Source organism: Hyperoodon ampullatus (assembly GCF_949752795.1).
Source record: "Hyperoodon ampullatus genome assembly, chromosome: 11".
NCBI lineage: Eukaryota > Metazoa > Chordata > Mammalia > Artiodactyla > Ziphiidae > Hyperoodon > Hyperoodon ampullatus.
Window position 1 is genome coordinate 79,894,521 of NC_136924.1, and position 23,238 is coordinate 79,917,758.

General features: G+C 36.9%; 1 protein-coding gene across 1 annotated transcript in view; it reads right to left on the bottom strand.

Annotated features, from left to right (window-relative positions):
• Positions 1 to 22,941, bottom strand: part of MRPS35 (mitochondrial ribosomal protein S35) — a gene marked incomplete at its 5' end in the record, with an annotated part of 45,253 nt that extends 22,312 nt beyond the window's left edge. Inside the window, 5 exons of the mRNA XM_079715855.1 lie at positions 7,082 to 7,221; positions 15,292 to 15,352; positions 17,692 to 17,859; positions 19,292 to 19,338; positions 22,830 to 22,941. Coding sequence (XP_079571981.1) covers positions 7,082 to 7,221; positions 15,292 to 15,352; positions 17,692 to 17,859; positions 19,292 to 19,338; positions 22,830 to 22,941 — 528 coding nt within the window. The remainder of the gene's footprint in view (positions 1 to 7,081; positions 7,222 to 15,291; positions 15,353 to 17,691; positions 17,860 to 19,291; positions 19,339 to 22,829) is intronic.
• Between the last annotated feature and the right edge of the window lie 297 nt (positions 22,942 to 23,238).

The window sequence follows — 23,238 nt, forward strand, 5'->3', positions numbered from 1 at the left end:
CACATAAGAATTGGGCTTGATGTCTAGATTTGCTACCTATCAGATAAGTGACCTTAAACAAATCATGTGATCTTCCTGTCTGTTTCCTCATTTATAAGATAGAAAGGATTCACAGAATTTTTGTCAGGAATAAATGAGATTAAATAGAAGAAAGCACTTTTTTCCCCCACATTTTCTCATCTTTTATTTTATTTTATTTTTAACATCTTTATTGGAGTTTAATTGCTTTACAATGGCGTGTTAGTTTCTGCTTTATAACAAAGTAAATCAGCTATATATATACATATATCCCCATATCCCCTCCCTCTTGCATCTCCCTCCAACGCTCCCTATTCCACCCCTCTTAAAATCCTATACAAATATGTTATTTTTAATTCTGAACTACTTTTATGACTATCAAAAAAATATGATACCAACTTTCCTTCTCTGAATTTAAAAATTTGAGTATCTCTGAATTTAAAAATTTGAGTATCTCTGAATTTAAAAATTTGAGTATCTCTGAATATTATTTTATAATATTTGATTACCTTCACAGTACTGCATTAACTCATGCTGGACTACACATGGTTTAGTCTTACTGTTTTACCTACTTTTACTCTTGAACCACATGACACCAGTCTGGACACCACCCCCGAGACTCAACCGTCAGCAGGTAGAGTGAAAGGAGTCCAGAAGGGCCGACAGGAGTCAGGCAGAAGGGATACAAGGGATCGAGGAAGGTATGGCATGGTGGCCTGAGACAAAAAGGAGACAAGCAGGGATGGCAGCATGATATAATAAGTGGTAACTGGTGGCATACTTTAAATAAAGTGTGAGATTATTTTTATATGAAACAAAATAAGCAAATTTAGAACCAATAAGGACTTTATATGTCTATTCTAGTACTGAAGACAAAGGCCCACAAAAATTAAGACCAAAAACATGAATTAGAATCTAGGATTCCTGGGAATTCCCTGGTGGTCCAGTGGTTAGGACTCGGCGCTTTCACTGCCTTGAGCCTGGGTTCAATCCCTGGTCGGGAACTAAGATCCCGCAAGCCATGCAGCACAGCCAAAAAAAAAAAAAAAAAAATCTAGGTTTTCTAACTCTGAGTTCAGAGATTTTTTTTTGTCATAAAACAGAGCTCAACTGTCGTTTGCTGTTGCTACCATTATTACTAAAAAGAGGTAACATTTATTAGGTTCTTAAAAATGTATCAGGTATTATTATTTTATAATAGGGATACTCTATTAACCTGTTGAATGATACCAGCAAAGTAGAATTTTAAGTTCTTTTTCTGTTTTCCTTTTGTTGATCTATATTTTATGAAATGTATACAGTAAATCTGTATCATCTTTTGTGATTTTAAAATATTTTCAATGTCTCTAAATACATAAACATATTGCTATGATATTTAAACTGTCCTATGGAATTGAAAAAACACTGGAAAGCTTCATAAATTCATTTCATAAAGATGGTACAACCCTGATACCAAAACCCAAAGAAAGAAAATTACAAATCAATTATGGCTATATCACTGAAAATATTTCTAAAGCTTAAAGTCTGTCTATTTGTTAGCATATAATGCAAAGATGGTTGCAGAGATTTTCAACATATTTTTGCAGCACACTTGGAATGTTCCAATTTAAAATACAGATTACATGGAGTACGAAAATGAACTTTTTGTACTGGGAGGCCCCTCAGAAAGGTGGGCAGTCATCCTCCAAGACAGGTGAATCAGAAGTCCATTAGTCAGGGCTCCCTGGAGAAATGGCTGATTCTGGGAATGGTACAAGGAATATATAAAATGAGCTAGGAGCATTCTGTGGTGCCAAAAAATAAGGAAGTGTTTAAAAAACAAATGATGGGTCATGACAAAGGAGCAGAAGGACCAGCTGAAAGAGTGCCCAACTGCCAAAGATGAAACAACTTGAGCAACAAAATAAAGTATTACTGGACCATAATCCAAAGGATAAAGTAAAAATCCATGAATCCACACTGATACAAGTAAGTGACTGAGTAAATAAATGAATGGAGGAGAAAAGACAAATACCCCACATAGAAGAATTCCAAATAATCTATACTTCCCCCTCGAGGTGGTGGAGCATAACTTCCGTAAGTGTGGGCTGTGCACAGTGACTTCCTTCTAAAGAGCACACTATGGAAAGGAAGAAAAAAAAGAGTAATTTTATAGTGGAGAAAACTGGCCAACACTACCTCAGCCAGGTGATCTAAGCTGCATCATCAGTGGTAAGTCATGTGAGGAGCCTATACCCTTGCTATGATGTGATGAGAACGGCACTTAACTTCTGAGGTTTTCCTCCCCAAAACACCCAACAACAAAAACATCAAACAAATCGAAACTGAAGGACATTCCACAAAATACGTAACTGGTACTTCTCGCAACTGTCAAAGTCATCGAAAACAAGGAAATTCTGAGAAACAATCACAGCCAAGAAGAGCCTAAAGAGACACGATGACTAAATGTAATGTGGTACCCTGGATGGGATTCTGAACAAAAAAAGGACATTAGGTAAAAACTAAGGAAATCTGAATAAAGTATGAACTTTCATTAATAATGTATCAGTATTGATTCATTCATTAGTTATAACAAATGTACCACAGTACCACAAGATGTTAACAACAGGAGAAATTTGGTGTGAATATGGCAAACTCTGTACTATCCTTGAAGCTTCTCTGTAAATCTAAAACTATTTTAAAAGTAAAAGTTTAATTTAAAAAAAGGTTCATCGGGTAAAACTGCACATAACTGCTGTGTGAAAAAAGACACGTGATGTGCATCAAGACTCCGTTAACAAAGGTTTCCAATACTAACTTAGGAGTTAGTTACTAGGGCACATGTGCAATGCCATGTGGCATGTTCCTGGTAAGTGAGAGGAGGGATTTGATATTTCTCCAAAGCAACATGAGATTAGGACAAATAATCCTAAATAAAACATCATCACAGCAAATCAGTCAGTGGTAAAGTAAAAGAATAATGTACAATAAACTGATCAGGGCTCCGAAATGGTTCAGTAATTGAAAATCAATTAATATAATTCATTACTTTAAAAATTCAAAGGAGATTATTTCAAAAATGCTAGTAAACTAGGAACCGTATACATCGTTAACACAGTAGGGATTATTATCTCTAAACTGAAATCCAATCTCAGAGGCTAAATACTAGAGGCATACCCATTACAGTAGAGAGCAGCACAAGGGACTACATAAACATTTTAGAAACTCTGTCTAACACAAAAGACAAAAAGAAAAAACAAGCTATAGATATTTTAAAAGGAGAACTAAAACTGCCATTAATTATCATTTATTTCTTGAGAAATCACCCAAAGAATCAACCGAAAAGTCCTAGCATCCCAATTTTGGTCTCCAAACACCAATGCTCACTAAAAGGTATCAGAGCTCCTGGAGAGAAATAGCTAATTCCAGGTCCGGGATAAGGAATATTCTATATAGTAAGCCTGGTCCATCTTGTGCCAGAAGGCAAGGAAATTTTCCAATGCTAATGGGCTTGTAATAAAAGGACATAGGAATCAGTTTAGAAGAGATCCTACTGGCCAAAGTTAGGACATACTTTGAACATCAAAAAGAATATGATCAAAATTTGCTGAATATACTCATCTACACATTACCTGTTCAAGGGAAAAGCAAAAAATGACAATCCATAACCTCACAATGTAAAGGTCGGGTTGTCAGCCTCTTAAACAAGTGATCAATCTCAGCATACTAAGAATGAGGCAACCAGGCTTTACGTGCCCTCTCGTGTAATGCAATATAAAATACATAGCAACGTCTATCAAGTATTCTTGTCAAAATAGTTTACTGTAATCTAATCAGTCCCTTATATCTAACTTCCACTTTATAGAAAATACAGGAGATAGAGACATAAGGTAAATGACACCAGGATGCATGGAGACAAATTCAGAAGGTAGGAAGCGCTGCAAGGATAAAACTTCTCTCTTTACCATGTCTGTGTCATGATGGGGGTTGCAGCTTGGAGGAGCGGGAAGAGGAGGGGTGAGGTCCTTCGCTGTTCTAGATTTTAAAAGACCTAAGTGACATTTTAAGCAAATGTAACAGTGCTTGACTGGATCCTGGTTTAAACAAAAAAGCTATTTAAACATTTTGGTGAGACAACTGGGGAAATCTGAGCGTGGAGTACACATTTTAGATGGTATTAAAAAATTACTGAAAATTTTATTAGCTGTATTAATTATATTGGAATTATACAGGACATTTTCATTAATTTTTAGAGATAACACACTAACATATTTTAGTATGAAAAGGCAGATATTAGTAATTTTAAAGTAAACACTTAAACCAAAAACACACAAATAAATACACAGGTGTGTGTATCTGTATAAGTGTATCAAGCACTCAATATTTTAAACTCGTCAAAATATTAATTATTATTGATACAACAATGTGCCATGTGTATGGGTATTTATTATACTACTCTCTCTACTCTATACATTTGGAATTTTTGATGAGAAAGGTTAAAAAACAGAATTTGGTAAAGTAGCCAAGTAAAAAATTAAAAAATAACTATACCATTTTTGACAAGGGTGTCAAAACAATTCAATGGGGGGAAAATAGTCTTTTCAACAAATAGTGCTGAGACAGATGACTATCCACATGCAAAATAAAGTTGGTTCCCTACCTTACACCATATATAAAAATTAACTGAAAATGAATCACAGACCTAAATGTAAGAGACAAAACTCTCAGAAGAAAACATAGGAATAAATCCTCATGACCTCGAATTAGACAATGGTTTCTTACATATGGCACCAAAAGCACAAGAAACAAAGAAAAAAATGCAGAAATCGGACTTCATCAAAATTAAAATTTTTGTGCTTAAAAGAACACCATCAAGAAAGTGAGATGACAACGCATGGAATGGGAGAAAATATTTGTAAGTCATATATCTGATAAGGAACTGGTCTGAAGAATAAATAAAAAACACAACTGAAAAACAAAAAGTCAAATTACTCAAAAGATGGGCAAAGAATTTAAAGACATTTCCCCAAAGAAGATATACAAATGGTCAATAAGCACATGAAAAATTGCTCAACATCATTAGTCATTAGGGAAATGTAAACCAAAACCACAATGAGATACTTCACACCCATTAGAATGGTGAAAACTATAAAGACCAACAACAATCATTAGGGAGGATGTGGAGAAATTGAAACCCTCAAACACTGCTTATGAAACAGTGCATTCACTCTGTAAAACAGCTTGGTAGTTCCTCAAAATGTTTCACATGGAGTTACCATACGACCCAATAATTCTACTTCTAGGTATATAGCCAACAGAACTAAAAACCTATGTCCACACAAAAACCTGTACACAAAGGTTCACAGCAGCATTATTCATAACAACCAAAAAGTGGAAACAACTCAGATGTCTACTGACTGATAAGTGGATAAATAAAACCTGGTATATCCATAAAATGAAACATTATTTGGCAATAAAAAAAATGAAGAACTGATACATGCATAACAGATGAAACTGAAAGCATTATACTAAGCCAAAGTATACATATTATATGATTTATTTATAGGAAATACCAATAGGCAAAGTAGATTAGTTGTTGACAGGAGCTTGGAGGTAGTGAAGAGCAGAGTAGAATGGGGATTGACTGACAATGGGTATGGGATTTCTTTTTATGGTGATGAAAATTTCTGGAGTCAGGTAGTGGTGATGGCTGCACAACTCTGTGATATACTAAAAACCACTGAGTTGTAAACTTTAAAAGGATGAATTCTACAGTATGTGAATTATATCTCAATAAAGCTGTTATTAAAAAGGAAAAAGAAGTATATAAGAAATCAATATACCCCCAAATGGGCAAAAGAGCAAAAAAAAAAAAAAAAGCACTTTACAAAAGAATACATTCTCACCTTCATTTGAATTCAAAGGCATACATATTTTAAATATAAGATATATTTTACCTATCAAGCTGATAGGTAATAATAATATCTAGGCTGGTGAGAGTACAGCATGCTTTCTCACAATCTGCTGGTGTTGTATTTGTTACATTGCCTGCAGGAATTTTATAATATATAATCAAAAACCTTTCACAATATATATCAAAAATCTTCAAAAGATCTATATCCTTTGACCTAACTTCTCATTTTAGTAAGTTATCCTAGGAACTTAATCAGGAATATATACAAATATTAATCTCAAGAACATTCATTATATTTTTCTAATAAAGAAAACTGTTAGGAAGCCTAAATGTCCCATGATATGGGTAATTTAAATAAATTATGGTAGATCTATGCTATAGAATTGTTTGTCTCTCCCACTTCAGTCTCAGAAAAGGACTATGTCTGAATTGATCAGTGTTGCACCCCTAGCCTCAAACATTGTCCTGGCACATTAACAGACCCTCATTTACACACTATTCATTAAATAGTGTTTAATAACACTATTAACATTAAACAGTGTTTAATAACATTGAAAATTTTAAATTCATATTGTTAAACAAAATTTGAGCAACTAATCAAATATAGTATCATCCCATTAATATACACGAAGGCTGACTGTATATATACTAAAATGAGCTCCTGTAGTCAGCAGTGGTTATTTGAGTGGTGGAATTACAGGCAATTTTATTTATTTATTTATTTTTTAGGTGTTGGGGGTAGGAGTTTATTTATTTATTTATTTATTTTTGCTGTGTTGGGTCTTCGTTTCTGTGCGAGGGCTTTCTCTAGTTGTGGCAAGCAGGGGCCACTCTTCATCGCGGTGCGCAGGCCTCTCACTATCGCGGCCTCTCTTGTTGCGGAGCACAGGCTCCAGACGTGCAGGCTCAGTAGTTGTGGCTCACGGGCCTAGTTGCTCTGCGGCATGTGGGATCCTCCCAGACCAGGGCTCGAATCCATGTCCCCTGCGTTAGCAGGCAGATTCTCAATGACTGCGCCACCAGGGAAGCCCCAATTTTATTTTATACTTTAAAAAACTTTTATATTCTCCAAATTTCTATGATAAATATGTATCAGTTTTATAATCACGCATACAAAATATTATTATAAAATGTTCCAATAATTCTTATTTTTAAAAAATTAACTCTTACCCTTAATGTCACTACCCGTGCTTTGGGGTTTCGAATAGATGGTCCCGCTGATACATAACCAGCTGTGTCAATTTCAATTGGAAAATGCTTCCTGCATTTCTCATCACTGTCTAATGCAGCTGGCCACTCGGTGCAAAAATCTGAGAATTAAAAAAAATTATCTCATTTATAGTTTTGTAAGTAAATTCTCCTTATAATGTATGCTACCCGACAAAATCAAATTATTGAGGGAGATCACCTTTCAAGATACATGAAATGAAACATGAAAGAACAGATTCTCTTCTGCACTTACATATACATCGTCATCCTGCATGCATCCCTTTTCTTCCTAGTGAATCCTAATTAGGGAATTTAATTAAGGGAATGATTTGGATAGTTCAGGTTTGGTGGGGAACAGTTAAAAGGGAGCTATGACTTGATGGAAGTTTATTATAGCTTTGCACATATCTGTTATGAGACAGTTTATTTCCTCGCCAACTAAAAGCAAGCAGTTCATAGTGCCCTGAGAATTATTGTTTTTGAAAAGGCAACAGATAATATTCACACCCAAATGAAGGTTACTAAAAATCAGCTGAAGGGAAGTGAAAGAACCTCTGAAAAAACTCTAAGAGGGAATTGCCTGGAGGTCCAGTGGTTAGGACTCGGCATTTTCCCTGCTGCGGCCTGGGTTCAATCCCTGGTCAGGGAACTAAGATCCAGCAAGCCTCGCAGCACAGCACCCCCCCCCCCCCCCCGCCAAAAAAGGCTCTACTGAGACGTGATCAACCTTCTTTCAGAAACTGAGTTCAATAGGGCCTCTAACTAAAACAGGTACAAAAGCCTCGGTCACCTTTAAATGATCCTTCCAGTAATTCATGTTTCTTCGATGTGACTTCTAAGCCACTGGGGCTCAATGGAAAAAGGAACAGACTTGTTCTCACCTTCAGGCAAGACAGCTAGCCTAGAGAGGAGTGGGTCTGGGTCTGAGACCTGGGCTACAACCGAAGTTCCAAGCACTGAGAACACTGCTCACAGCACAGAGGTGTAAACTCAGGCCTCAAATGAAAAAAAAATCTTTAAAGGAAAAGAGAGAACTCCCAGCCTCCCGCAGCTATTACTACTAGTGTTGAGGGACTTCATAGGTGGGCAGCTGATTTTATTTTGCCCTATTCCTATCAAGTTAGCATGGAACAGGGCTCTCAGCTTGGGATGAAAACTTCTGGCATTATCAGGTTCCCCTCAATAGAAACCTCATTTCCTAAATAGCCTCATTCTAAGAAAAAGTAATTGGTTTCTTAGGTCAAACACATTAGACCCCATGGATCCGTGCTTTCTCCAATAACATTTTCCCTCAGCTGACAACTTTCTTATAATAAGCACTATATTTAGCTCCCATTTAGGCTTTAATATAAGTCAGCAAAATGTCACTCTGGATTACAGAGACTTTCCAAGATCTGGGACTAAATATACGTTAGCAAATTAAGTATAGCTCACACCATTCCCTAAAAACTGTGCTTAAGAGATCAATATTCACACACTTTGAGGGGAAAGAAATATCTTTGCCATTAAGAACATTTTGACATTTAAATAAAATGAACAGAGCAAAATTACTGAGGTTAAATTTCATTCCCATTATAAACTAATTCCAGTTTCCTGTGCTATAAGATGCAACACTGCCAGGCACTTTATAAGACAGACTAGTTGGGGAATTTTATGAGTAACTGGATTTGTACCGACTTTTTTCTTTTTTTTTAAACTTTGGGTAAGTCATTTCAATCACCAGATGCTAATTACAGCTTTTAAATTAAATTACCTGATTATATGTTCAAGAAAACACAGCCAACTGAAAAGTACATAATAGACCCCATTAGCCTTTTATTCATCTGATAGGTAGAGCAACAGACTAGACTTCAGAAGACCTTGGTTTTTACTTAACTTCTGCCACGATTATTAAAGTTTTGGTAAATTATCTAACTCTCCTGTGCTTCAAATTTTCCATTTGCAAGTTAGATACAAAATCTGAACTGACCTACTTGAAAGAAAACTCAGAAGAAACATTTGAAAAGCCTTTGAGTTATTTCGAAGATACAATCTAAATCTAGAAGCTGGCAAAAGTGTAAAGGCAAAATTAAGGAAAGATTAAAACATTCACTTAAATACTGTAAAATATACTGCTACTCTTCTAAATATGCTGTATGAAAGCCTTTCATTTGAAAATTATTAAATATTTTAGAACTACCTCATTACAATGACCAGTTTCTAAATTATAAATGTACATTTAAAAATATTGTTTTAAAAGGAAAAATACTGAATTTATCACAGGGTAATGCATTTGTTAACTGGCTTTACAAAGGATCAAAAAATGATATATGATTTGTGTCATATGGGGCACAAATGTGCAATGGTGATCTGTGTCAGTCTAATATCAGGCTAATATCAACAAGTATGGAAACATACAAAGGGACAGAAATGCATCCTAATGTCCCAAAACAAAAGATCACATAAATGAATGAAAATAGCAAGAGATTTTTCTTCCCTCATTTCAAGAGTAAGGTTATTATTCCTACTTTTTAGCCCTCTTTTTAAAACCTCTTTATTTTCTCTTCTTCCTCATAATTTTCAATGCAAGGCCCTCCCAGAAGCTCAAATTTCATCATAATCATGTTCACTAACTTATTTCTCCTTTTAGCATAATCAGGCTACCTGTGAAGTTTCTAGGTTTCATTTTCTTTCCTGAAAACACTTAACAAGTATACTGAGCATATATATACATCACCTTTAAATCAGCATAAATTTAAGACTTCAAAGGTACTAACCCTTGCATTAAACTACATAATCAATAAGTAATAGCTACAAACCTAAAACAACTCAAATTTGCTTACCTATATATAGTCCAATACAACTAGAACAGAAATTGAATTGGAATATTGTATATGTTATGAACCATGAACAAAAAGTGCTCTTTGCCTTTACCTCCATGTATGTGGGAAGAAGAAAGATGGTAGTACAGGTGAGTAAAATCTCTATTTACAACTAGCAATCAACAGATATTGTTGAAATTTAATGAGTCTAGAAATGGAGGTATAATCATATTCAGGTGATTAGTTCCATTTTATATATATCAAACTATACATACAATTTACATGTATATATACTATGTATAAAGTATATATAATATATATTCTTTATTTATGTGTTTAAAGAACATATAAAATTATACGTGCACGCACGCACACACACACACACACACACACATAAATAATAAGACCTAAATAATGACTAAGGGAGAACCCGCCTGGAATGAGGGGCCAGGGAGGGAAAGGAGAAGCAAGAGACTATTACTTTTCATCATCAGCTCTTGTACTATTTAATTTTACCATAGGTATATATCACTTCTAATTCCTTTAAAATTTTGAACAATTTCTTCAAGATAACCCTTTTCTGCAAAGTATCCCATTACTGGCCCCACTGACTATTCAGCTACTCAGCATCCTTCTACACTATCTTCAGTTTGGACCATATTGATTTGCATCTGTCGTTAACACTCTACAATATTTTCTTCAGCCTTTTTATGTATATGCTTTCTATAATTCAACAATAAGTCCCTAACCTACCTGAGCAAGGATTATGGTTTCTGATCCCCAGAACGTATTCAGCAGATAACTGCAAGTTTGTACTCTTTGAAGATCTCCCTTTTTCCTCCACTCCTCAGTCCCCGGTAACCACCACCCTACCCTGTTTCTATGACCTCAGATTTTTCAGATTTCAAATATGTGATAATTATATAGTATTTGTCATGCTGTCTGACATATTCCACTTAGCATAATGCCCTCAAGGTCCCTCCACATTGTCACAAATGGCACGATGTCCTTCTTTCTCGTGACTGAATAATATTCCACTGCTCGTGTGTGCATGTGTGTGCGTGTGTGTATACACCACATCTTTATCCATTCATCCATCCACCGATGAACACTTAGGTTGTTTCCATATCTTACGTGGGCCTCCCACTATTGTGGCTTCTCCTGTCGCGGAGCACAGGCTCCGGACGCGCAGGCTCAGCGGCCATGGCTCACGGGCCCAGCCGCTCCACGGCATGTGGGATCTTCCCGGACCGGGGCACGAACCCGTGTCCCCTGCATCAGCAGGCGGATTCTCAACCACTGCGCCACCAGGGAAGCCCTGTTTCCATATCTTGACTGTTGTGAATAATGCTGCAGTGAACATGGGAGTTGAGATATCTCTTCAATATTGTCTTCATTTCCTTTGGATACATACCAAGAAGTGGGATTGCTGGATCATACAGCAGCTCTATTTTTAATTTTTTGAGGACCCTTCATACTGTTCTCCACAGTGGCTGCATCAATTTGCATTCCTACCAACAGTGCACGAGGGTTCCCTTTTCTCCACGTCCCCATCAAAACTTGTTATCTCATCTTCCTGATGACAGTCATTTTAACAGGTACTGTGGTTTTGAGTTTTTTTTTTTTTTTGATTTTGATTTCCCTGATGATTAGTGAAGTTGAGAATCTTTTCATGTACTCACTGGCCATTTGTATGTCTTCTTTGGAAAAATGTCTATTTGATTCTTCTGCCCATTTTAAAATCAGATTTTTTTTTACTATTGAGTTATATGAGTTCTTTATGTATTTTGGATATTAACCCTTATCAGATATACGATTTGCAAATATTTTCTGCCATTCCACAGACTGCCTTTTCATTTCACTGATGGTTCCCTTTGCTGTGCAGAAGGTTTTTAGTTTGAGGTAGTCCCACTTGCTACCTATTTTTGCTTTTGTTGCCTCTGCTTTAGGTGTCAAATTCCAAAAAATCATTGTCGAGACGAATGTCAAGGAGCTTATACCCAATGTTTTCCTCTAGGAGTTATATGGTTTCAGGTCTTATGTTCAAGTTTTTAATTCATGTCAAGTTGATTTTTGTGTAGAGTGTTAAAAATGTGGTCCAGTTTCATTCTTCTACATGTGTCTGTCCAGTTTTCCCAACATTTATTGAAGAAACTATCCTTTCCTGCTTAAATATTTTTGGCTCTTTTGTCATAAATTAATTAACCAAATATACATGAGTTTACTTTGGAGCTCTCTGTTCTGTTCCATTGATCTATGCGTCTGTCTTCATGACAATAACATACTGTTTTGATTACTACTATCGCTTTGTAATATAGTTTGAAATCAGGATGTGTGATGCCTCCAACTTTGTTCTTTCTCAATATTGCTTTGGCTATTTGAGGTCTTTTGTGGTTCTGTACAAATTTAAAGAGTTTGTTCCATTTCTGTGAAAAACACCACTGGAATTTTGACAGGGATTACATTGAATCTGTAGATTGCTTTGGGTTTTATGGACATTTTAACAATATTAATTCTTCCAATTCATATCTTATACTTACTTGTGTCTTCTTCAATTCCTTTCATCAATATTTTACAGTTTTCAGTGTATAGACCTTTCACCCCTTGGTTAAAAGTATTCTCTTATTTTATTTTGCGTTCATGTATTTTGTTTTTATTTTATTTTTTCCAGTTTTACTGAGATATAATCAGCATGCAGCACTGTATACATTTAAGGTCTACAGCATAATGATCTGACTTGCATACATCATGAAATGATCATCACAAGAAAGTCAGTGAATATCCGTCATCTCATACAAATACAAAATTAAATAAATAGAAAAAGAAATTTGTTTTCCTTGTTATAAGTACTCTTAGGATTTATTCTCTTAACAACTTTCATACAGAACATATAGCAGTGTTAAGTATATTTATTATGTTGTACCTTATATCCCTAGTATTTAGTTACCTTATAACTGGAAGTCTGTACCTTTTGACTGCCTTCATTCAATTCCCCCTCCCCTGACCCAGTATTTTATTCTTTTTGATGCTACTGTAAACAAAAGTATTTTCTTAATTTCTCTTTTAAGAAAAAGAGAAATTTAACTTACAGATATAAAATTAAATTACATTAAAATTTAAAATTACATTTAAATTTTAAAAATTAAATTTTAAATTAAATTACAAATTTTAAAAATCTCTTTCTGAACTCCCATGTTCACCACAGAAAATGCAACTGATTTTTGATACCGACTTTGTATCCTGCAACTTTCCTGAATTCGTTTATGAATTTTAGTAGTTTTTGGGGAGCCTTTCAGATTTTCTATGTATAAGATAATGTCCTCAGCAAGTAAAGACAATTTTACTTCTTCCTTTCCAACGTGAATGCCTTTTATTTCTTTTTCTTGCCTACTTGCTCTGGCTAGAACTTCCAGTACTATGTTGAATAAAAGTGGTGACAGTGGGCATCCCTGTCTTGTCCTGATCTTAGAGGAAAAGCCTTTAGCTTTTCATGGTTGTAATATGATATTAGTTGTGGACTTGTTATATGTGGCCTTTAGTATGTTGAAGTTTGTTCCCTCTGTACCCACTGTGTTGAGAGTTTTCTCATGAAAGGATGCTAAATTCTATCAAATGCTTTTTCTGCATCTACTGAGATGATCATATGATTTTTATCCTTCATTTTGTTAATGTGGTGTATCACATTGATTTACTTGCAGGTGTAGAACCACCTTGCATCCTTGGAATAAATCCTTCTTGATCATGGTATATGATCTTTTAATGTACTGTTGAATTTGGTTTGCTAGTATTTTGTTGAGGATTTCTGATCTATGCTCATCAGGGATATTGGCCTGTAATTTGTCCTTATCTGGCTTTGGTATCAGGGTAATGCTAGATTTATAAAATGAGTGTGGGTGTTCCCTCCTCTTCTACTGTCTAAAAGAGTTTGAGAACGACTGGTAATTCTTTAAATGTTTAGTAGAATTCACCAGTGAATTAGGAGTTTGGGATTAATAGCTACACACGAATATATATAAAATAGATAACCAACAAGGACCTACTGTATAGCACAGGGTCCTATACTCAGTATTTTGTAATAACCTATAAGGGAAAAGAATCTGAAAAAGAATATGTATATATTCTTAATATATAATAAATGTATAACTGAATCACTTTGCTATACACCTGAAACTAACAAAACACTGTAAATCAACTATGATTCAATTAAAAAAAAAGTTCACCAGTGAAGCCATCTGGTCCTGGACTTTTCTTGGTGGGAGGTTTTTGATCAGTGATTCAATCTCCTTACTAGTAACTGGTCTGTTCAGATTTTCTATTTCTTCATGATTCAGTCTTGGTATATTATATGTTTCTAGGAATGTATCCATTTCTTCTAGGTTACCCAATTTGTTGGCATAAAAATGTTCACAGTAGTCTCTTAGATCCTTTGTACCAATATTTCTGTGATACCAGTTGTAATGTCTCCTATTTCATTTATAATTTTGAGGCCTCTCTTTTTTTGGTGAGTCTAGTTAAAGGTTTGTCTACATTGTTTACCTTTTCAAAAAACAAGCTCTCAGTTTCACTGATCTTTTCTATTGTCCTTTTAGTCTCAATTTATTTCCACTCCAACCATTATTTCCTTCCTTCTACTAACTTTGGGCTAAGTTTGTTCTTCTTTTTCTAGTTCCTTGGGATCTAAAGTTAGGTGGTTTATTTAACATTTTTCTTTATTCTTAATGTAGGCATTTATTGCTATAAACTTCCCTCTTGGAACTGCTTTGGGGATATCCCATATCTCAAAGATATTTTTTTGATTTCTCTTTGATTGCTTCTTTGAATCAATATGCATTTAGGGGCATGCTATTTAATCTCCACATATCTGTTAATCTTCTAGTTTTCTTCTTGTAATAGATTTCTAGTTTCATATCATTGTGGTTGGAAAAAATGCTTGATATGATTTCAATCTTCTTAAATTTATTAAGACTTATTTTGTGGCCTAACATATGATCTATCCTGAAAAATGTTTCATGTGTACTTGAGAAGAATGTGTATACTACTGCTGTTGGATGGAATGTTCTGTAAATGTCTATTAAATTCACTTGATCTAACATGTAAGTTTAAATCCAATATTTCCTTAATGACTTTCTATCTGGATGATCTACCCATTGTTGAAAGTGGAGTACTGAAGCTCCCTACTATTACTGTATTGCTCTCTATTTCTTCCTTCAATTCTGTAAATATTTTCTGTATATTAAGTGCTCCTACTTTGGGCACACAAATATTTACAAATATTATATCCTCTTGATAAACCGACCCCTTTATCATTAGAAATGAGATTCCTATGAAACTAATAAAATATTAAGTTCATATTACAAAACAACCACATACCTTTAAGAGCTTCACAGTGCCTTTTAATTGCTACAGGAGTCAAATGCAGAAAATTGGGAATCTAAAATAGAGAATTTTAAAGGATAAATTAGCTAAGTGTCTTTGTGTGTGTGTGTGTGTGTGTGTGTGTGTGTGTGTGTGTGTGTGTGTGTGTGTGTGTTTGGGGGGCCATGTCACACGGCTTGCAGAATCTTAGTTCCCCAACCAAGGATTGAACCTGGGCTCCAGCAGTGAAAGTGCCAAGTCCTAACCACTGGACAGCCTGGGAATTCCTGCCTAAGTGTCTTAAAAACATGAAACAGACAATTTTCTCATAAAACTAAATCATAAGGCCCACAAACCCTGTAATAAATAAAATCTGTTTTTTTTAAACAATACTGATTCCATGTCACAGGTGTTGTAAATTCAAGAAATGAATTTCCTAAAATAAAGATTCAGTACCAAGTATCTTATGAGAATGATGGTGAAGAAACATTATTTTTATAGTAGTATTCTTGCCACAAATGTACAGGAGTATATACTTCCCTTATAAAACTGAAAGCACTTTAGGACACAGACCACTGTTTAATAATCCTAATTCCCCTGGAATACATATCACTGAGATACATTTTCTACTTTATACTTAATAGACATTTTGTGAATTGAATGGATGAATAAATGAAGCGAGCAGATCTTAAATGAACAGTTTAATGAAGTTGGGAATATCTTTATGATACACTGAGAGGTTCTCTAAACATTCATAGGGCCAATGGAAATTTAGGTAAGGTCAGAGATTTGATTCCTTCAAATAAATAATTAACATTTCCTAGTATATTTCTTAAATAATGTTAAGCATCTAAAGAGAAAATTTAGTTTAAAGAAACTCACTTGGAAAGAAACACTGAACAAACAGAAAGTTACTCTAAACATTATGTCTGGAATCTTAAGTGCTAATCAGAAAATGATTATTTTAATCAAGAGAAAACAGGCAACAAATATTGGGATTATGAGGTGGGTAACTTCATTTTCTATACTTTTATTTTCCTTGTTTATTTATTCTATACTTTTATTTTTTTTTTTTTTTTTTTTTTTTTTTTTTTTTTTTTTTTTTTTGCGGTATGCGGGCCTCCCACTGTTGTGGCCCCTCCCGCTGCGGAGCACAGGCTCCGGACGCGCAGGCTCAGTGGCCGTGGCTCACGGGCCCAGCCGCTCCGCGGCATATGGGATCCTCCCAGACCGGGGCACGAACCCGTATCCCCTGCATCGGCAGGCGGACTCTCAACCACTGCGCCACCAGGGAGGCCCTATACTTTTATTTTTGAAACATGATTCAAAATCATAAAAGGAAAAAAATAATAGCTAATGCTTACACAGCATTTATACTGGCACTCTTCTATGAACACTGTACATATTACCTCAGTTTACAAGCTTATTCAATGGTACTTACTAGGAACAGATCATATCATCAGACTAAGCATTAAGGTGATTCTTAAAAGGGACGGCATGCATTAAATGTTTGGATTTTTATGTTTATTAAAATTCCATTCACAACCATCATTACAAATATATTGCTATTCTCTTTCACCAAGTATTTTCCACAGACCTTTTCTTTAAACTAAGTTCAGTGCTTCTCTTCATTTGAAGAAAAGATTCGTTTTATAGGTGTTTATTTTCTTGTCTCTTGAATGTTCCCATTTCCAAATTTCATCTGCCTATCTCCAGCAGCAAACAAACCCCTCTTCATATTACGATCTCATTTTTTACCAGCAACTTTTAGCAAATTTTTGTTTTTCAAGAGGACTCTCATTTAGCAGAAAATACAGTTCCTTGATGATAATTTCATTGTATGTAAAAGGAAACCATCTAAGATATGCATTCCCAGGCTATGCATATTTGTATTTTCTTTAACAAGTCTGTTTTTCAGAAATCATTATAGATGCTATCAACTCATTACAGATGCTATCAACTGAAACATTTAACATGACCTATTTTTCTTCAAGAAATAAAGAAGTTTAAGGACTATAACAATACTACTAAATAATTTTCTGTAGAAGTTTTAAATCTCTTTTTCAAAAGTAAAAACTTCACCTCCCAGTTCTCAAACTCAAATTAGGTTATTTCACTTTTCTTAGTTCTGCTTAAAAGACACAATATAGAAAAGATACGACAGAAACGAAAAAGCCAAAAGGAAGCCATCGGACCAATCAATTACATTCTTAAATGCCTAGGGTTCTTTGAGCCTTCTTTGCCGAGGATAACCAAAACATAATATCCATTATTATCTGGAAAAAGATTGAATTAAAATACAGTAAGCTGCTATGCACTGAACCTTGAAGTGTTGGGGGAGAGGGTAGGTGTCAGAGGGAGATCAGCATTTATTTAGATATAAGTTTTAGTCAATGAACCAGCAACTTATCTTACCTTTAAAAGTTCCAGATTTCCCTCCTTAGCCATGGGCACCCCTCTTTTTACTGGATAACCCATTCGAACAGGAAGAGGTACTGCTGAGGGTTTAAATGGCGCTGCAACAGGGTAAACACTAGGCCAGTCCTGGTCAACAGCCATTTTCTCTGTCCTAGGAGGTAGTGCCTGAGGAATGTAAAAGAGTTTAATATTTTAAATATAAACATATTCTTTAATTTTAAAGCAAAAAAGCTGCAATTAAGAGAAACATAAGAGGACTTACAACCTACATAAAATCTGACCTCCCACAGCTAATGCTGCTGAAATGAAAAAACACTAAATGTACCTAAATATCTCTGGCACAGTTTCCTTAAACCCAGTAGCAAGGATCCCCTTTAACAGCACATTTCCTTCGCAAAAAAATTTCTCTATCTTATTTATTTACTTAGACTTTTAGCAAACTTCTACATATTGTTTATGAAGGGGTAAGAAATGATATATTTTGAATAAGTTTTAAAACTTTGATGAAAGTCAGTACATGAGGTGACAGTGATACAAACTTGGAAATAAAGGAAATAAGAAAAAGGAACATAAAGAACAAGAACTCAGAAATAAATAAATTAGGATTAAACTAAATGAATAGATACATAATGAGAAATAATATGTTTCCTAGGCCCAGAGAATAACTACATGATATTTTAGTCAATCACATTAACATATTTATTTTTTAAACTGTATTTGATAGACAGGGATGCCCAGCATTCCCTTTAAACCCAAAATGAAGGTTTGAAGAGGCAAAACTAGGCAACACCCATCTAAGTAATATACATGTAGTATATGTCCTGGAAGCAGTTAATATTCCTGTGAAAATGACTACTCTATACGATTATAATTGGTGCCATTTAACTTCCAACTAATGTGCCTTTGTTCTGACTCCATGCTTCCTAAGTGACCGTATAATTTGGATTCCTCCATAGAGATACCTACAGGGTGAGACCAAACTGGTTAGATTAACGCATACATCCCAGGCTGCATGACTGTTCAAGGCATCATCAAAAATAATTCTTTATTCTGGTTTATATACCTATTTCCTGGGAGTATGTGAATGAGTCCACCTCTCAAAGATGATCCATTCTCAGGGAACTGACAAAAAGCAGTGGAAGGGGCTTCCCTGGTGGTGCAGTGGTTGAGAGTCCGCCTGCCAATGCAGGACACACGGGTTTGAGCCCTGGTCTGGGAAGATCCCACATGCCGCGGAGCAGCTGGCCCCGTGAGCCACAACTACTGAGCCTGCGCATCTGGAGCCCGTGCTCCGCAACAAGAGAGGCGGCGATAGTGAGAGGCCCGCGCACCGCGATGAGGAGTGGCCCCCACTTGCCACAACTAGAGAAAGCCCTCGCACAGAAACGAAGACCCAACATAGCCATAAATAAAATTAAAAAAAAAAAAAAAAGCAGTGGAAGACTAGAGCCAGGGCTGTGGTAGTCACCCAGTCAACAGCCCCCTGAGAAGAAGCCTTCTCGTGCAGCACCCTTCTGCCTCATAATGAGTATCTGCCTCACTTCAGAGTTTCAGAAACCAGTAAGACAGTCTATACTAGAGTACATTAGCTGCTTACCTTTCTTCTCAGTGGCCTTTCATATCTGGACCTTCTTTCTGTTGTAGCTAAAAGACAACACAACAGTTACAGAGAATTTTATAACACAGAGCTGTTCAACATTGTTCATGATCCCACAATTCTCACATAATTTAAAATATTCAGTAATATAAAAATGAAACAATAGGGCTTCCCTGGTGGCGCAGTGGTTGAGAGTCCGCCGGCCGATGCAGGGGACACGGGTTCGTGCCCCGGTCCGGGAAGATCCCACATGCCGCGGAGCGGCTGGGCCCGTGAGCCATGGTCGCTGAGCCTGCGCGTCCGGAGCCTGTGCTCCGCAGCGGGAGAGGCCACAACAGTGAGAGGCCCGCGTACCGCAAAAAAAAAAGGAAACAATAATCCATTTTCTGTAAGTTCAGGGACTAAATCATTTTAATGAAAATGAAAATTCAGAAATAGGTAAGAAAATCCAAGAGTTACTTGAATATAAAATATATTGTGATTGACGATATGGTGAACTCATCAACTAGAGCAATATTTTCAGTAACTTTTAAGGTTCATCATCAAATAAGCTTACTTTCCCAAGATAAAATATCTAATTAGAAATAAGTATTTTGCATCTTTAAAAGTAACTGGCTTGAAATATTCTAATATATACGTGTTCATATTTGGAATTATTCTGTTCTTTACACACACACAGACACAAAACAACCTTCAGTTCTCCTCCTCTACTGTTTATTAGCACTGCCAATGCTAAAATAATGCCAATAATAACAAAACTCATAGTTATTCCTAATAAATCACGTAACTGTACAAGAGGGTAAATTACTTACATACAGTATCTACCTTTTAAAATATTAACATATGTCTCTCTAAATTAATGTTTTGTTATACTAAAATAGTATATAATAACTGTATTTATTCAGCACTTTCACATGTCCAGACGCTGTGCTAAATGCTTTATCTCATTTAATCTTATTCTTCACAATAACTGTAAGTACTATTATTACCCTTATTTAGAGGTCTTTTAGCCAAGAAAACTAAAGACCAAGTAGTTAGGGTGATGACAGCATAGCACAAAAGACCTCACATTCTGAACCACTAACTCTAGCTTCACAAGCCCCATAACTACACGGAACTTGCAGTACCAGGTCCCTGAGTTTTTCTCTGAACTTTCTGTTCTGTCTACAACGTGCCTCCCTTTCATCTGCCTGCCTTCTGTCCCCTACTCCCTCTCCACTTCATCTGACAAATTCTTATTCATCCCTCAATAGTAATTCATTGATTTATTCGAAAATTGTTTGAGTGATATTGTGTACCAGCAACTCGGAAGGCAGCAATGCACAACAGAAACACAGTCCTTGCTCTCACTGAATGCACAGTCTGTCAAATAAGATAACTATTTAGCAAGTAATTTCAATAAACAGTTATAAATATTGATGAAGCATACAGCAGGGGACCCAACCTAGTCAATTAGTTGGGGAAAACATCCCTGAAGAAGCGGACTTCAAGCGAAAACCTTAAAGATGAGCAGGAAGTAGCCGTGGGAACAGACAAGTAGAAAAAGTGTTCTAGAGTGAGAGAGAAGATGGAAAATCAAAGTAAACAAGTTCAATATGGCTGAAATTTAAGAGTAGGGCATAAGGAGCACTAAGAAAAGTGATATTTAATAGGTCAGAGATATATTTAATAGGCGTCTCAACTAAAACACAACATAGGCAGAGCTCTTGATTTCATTCTTCCAGTCTTCCCAGTCCCTCTAAATGGTATCACCGTTCATCAAAGTTCTCAGGATAAAAATCCAACATGCTACCTTGAGACTTTTCCTCAAGCTCCAGATCAAATCCGTCAGTAAGTCCTGTTAGCAGTACTTTCAGAATATATACCAAATCCAACCACACCAGCTCCACTATTACTTCAATCCAAGTCACTAGCATCTCATTTGGAGTACGACATCAGCTCCCAACTGGTCTCCTGGCTTCCACTCTTACCCCTGGCTCTCTACACGGCAGCCAGTGATCTTTTAAAAGTATACATCATATTATATATCACTCCCTGTTCCAAACCTACCAATGTGATCCCAAACTTATAACAAAATCCAAGCCAAATGCCCATAAGCCTTTACCAGATGAGGTCATTACGTATTTTTCTGATATCTTATACTTCCACTCTTCTCTTTACTCACTTAGCTCCAGCCACGCTGGCCTTTTTTCTATTCCTTGGTCACACCCCTAAGCTCGTTCTCACTTTTGAGTTTTTGCACTTGCAATTCCCTATGCCAACAATGCTCTTCCCGCAGATCTGCTCAAATGTCACTCCCCCAGGAGTTCTTTCCTGACTACCTTACCTTATCCTACAGCCACTATTCCCCCAACCCATCATTCTCAAGACCCTGCTTTATTTTTCTTCATAGCACCTAACATTGTACTGACACTGGTTCCCTGTTTATGATCTGATTTCCCCCAAAAAATGTAAGCTTCATGAGATGAAGGGCCCTGCTGTATCCCAGTATCTAGAACACCACCTAGCACACAGTAAGAGTTAAGTATTTGTAGAATGAATAGATGAATGAAAGATTAAAAAGAGTGTTAAGACTAGAAAGAGCTAGTATGATGCATTAAGGAATTTGCCATTTATCTCAAAGCAATGAAAAACCATTTGCAGATTTTGAACATGGGAGTCGCAAGTTAAGATTTGCTTTTTGCACACCTCACTCTGGCTGTTGTGAGAATTCAAGGTAGGAGAACAAGAGCAGAAAGAGAGACCAGTGAAGAAACCATCGTAGAAGTGAGAGATAGTGGCCTAAACTGGACAGTTAGTAGTATGAACATTAGACATATTACAGAAAATATCACCAGGATAGGACCTGGTGAATAACTGGACGCGACCCCTCGACTGAGCTTTTCCTAACTCTTGCGGGCTGCTCCTCGGGGCCCCCCGCCCCCTTACTGTATTCACGCTTCTATTACAGCACCTCACCCTGCACAGCACTTCTAGTCTCTGCATAACTAGACTTTTCCACTAGATTCCTCCAGGGCAAGAACGGTATCGGGCATCCCTAAAATCTCTCTTGAATGAAGGTCACCTCAATAATGCCTACTGAATAAAGGTCAATCCCATTTGGTGGCATAACTAGCCCTGGAATTCAGAGCTGTAGTTTATTCTAGGACACTTGCACGCTTCTCTTAAATTTCGGAAAAATCCGTGGTTCAACACTGCCCAACAAACACTACGAGCACCAGCAACCAGAGAGAGACCTGTGCCGGTGGCCCTAGGAGGGAGCATCTGAAAGCGCAGGTCACGCAGAAGGGAGGGAGAAAGCTCGCGGCGCCCAAAGGACCCGAAACAGAAATTGGCTGCCAAGAACCAGGCGACACTCCGCACAGAGGGCAGACCCACATCCGCGGCTTTCCTACTAGGCGGGCCAGCGACAGAACGGCAGAGGACGTACCGGCCTCCCTGGGGTGGCTCCGGCTCCGCCACAGCGGCGGCCATCATGGGCCTGTATTCCGCCCCCTCACCTCCCCCAAAGCCCGGAAGGGACGGGGCAGACACTCACACGGGCTTGGTCTCGGAGAGCGAGTGGCCGGAGACACAGCGGCGGAAAAGGTTCGAAGGGTTCTGGCCCGCGGCTGCAGGACCAGGCATGCAGGGAGCCGGGCGGCCGCCATAGCTGTAAAGACGGCAAGCGGGAGGGAACAAGCGCGCTACCGGGTCAAGGGGCGGGTCTGAGGCCCTATTGCGCAGGCTCGCCGCGTCTTGCCCCGCCCCTGGGAGGGAGAAACAGGAAACAGGTGGGCTTGTGAGTTCAGAGCCCGAGTGAAATGTGCAAGAAAATACCCCCCCCCCCGCATAGAAAAAGTAATGAAAAGAAAGTAAAATGATTAAAAAAAAAAAATCGAAGCAGTCAGTCCAAAGACAATTGTAAATAAGGCCCATAGGGATGGGGGAAATGTGGCTTACAGAGG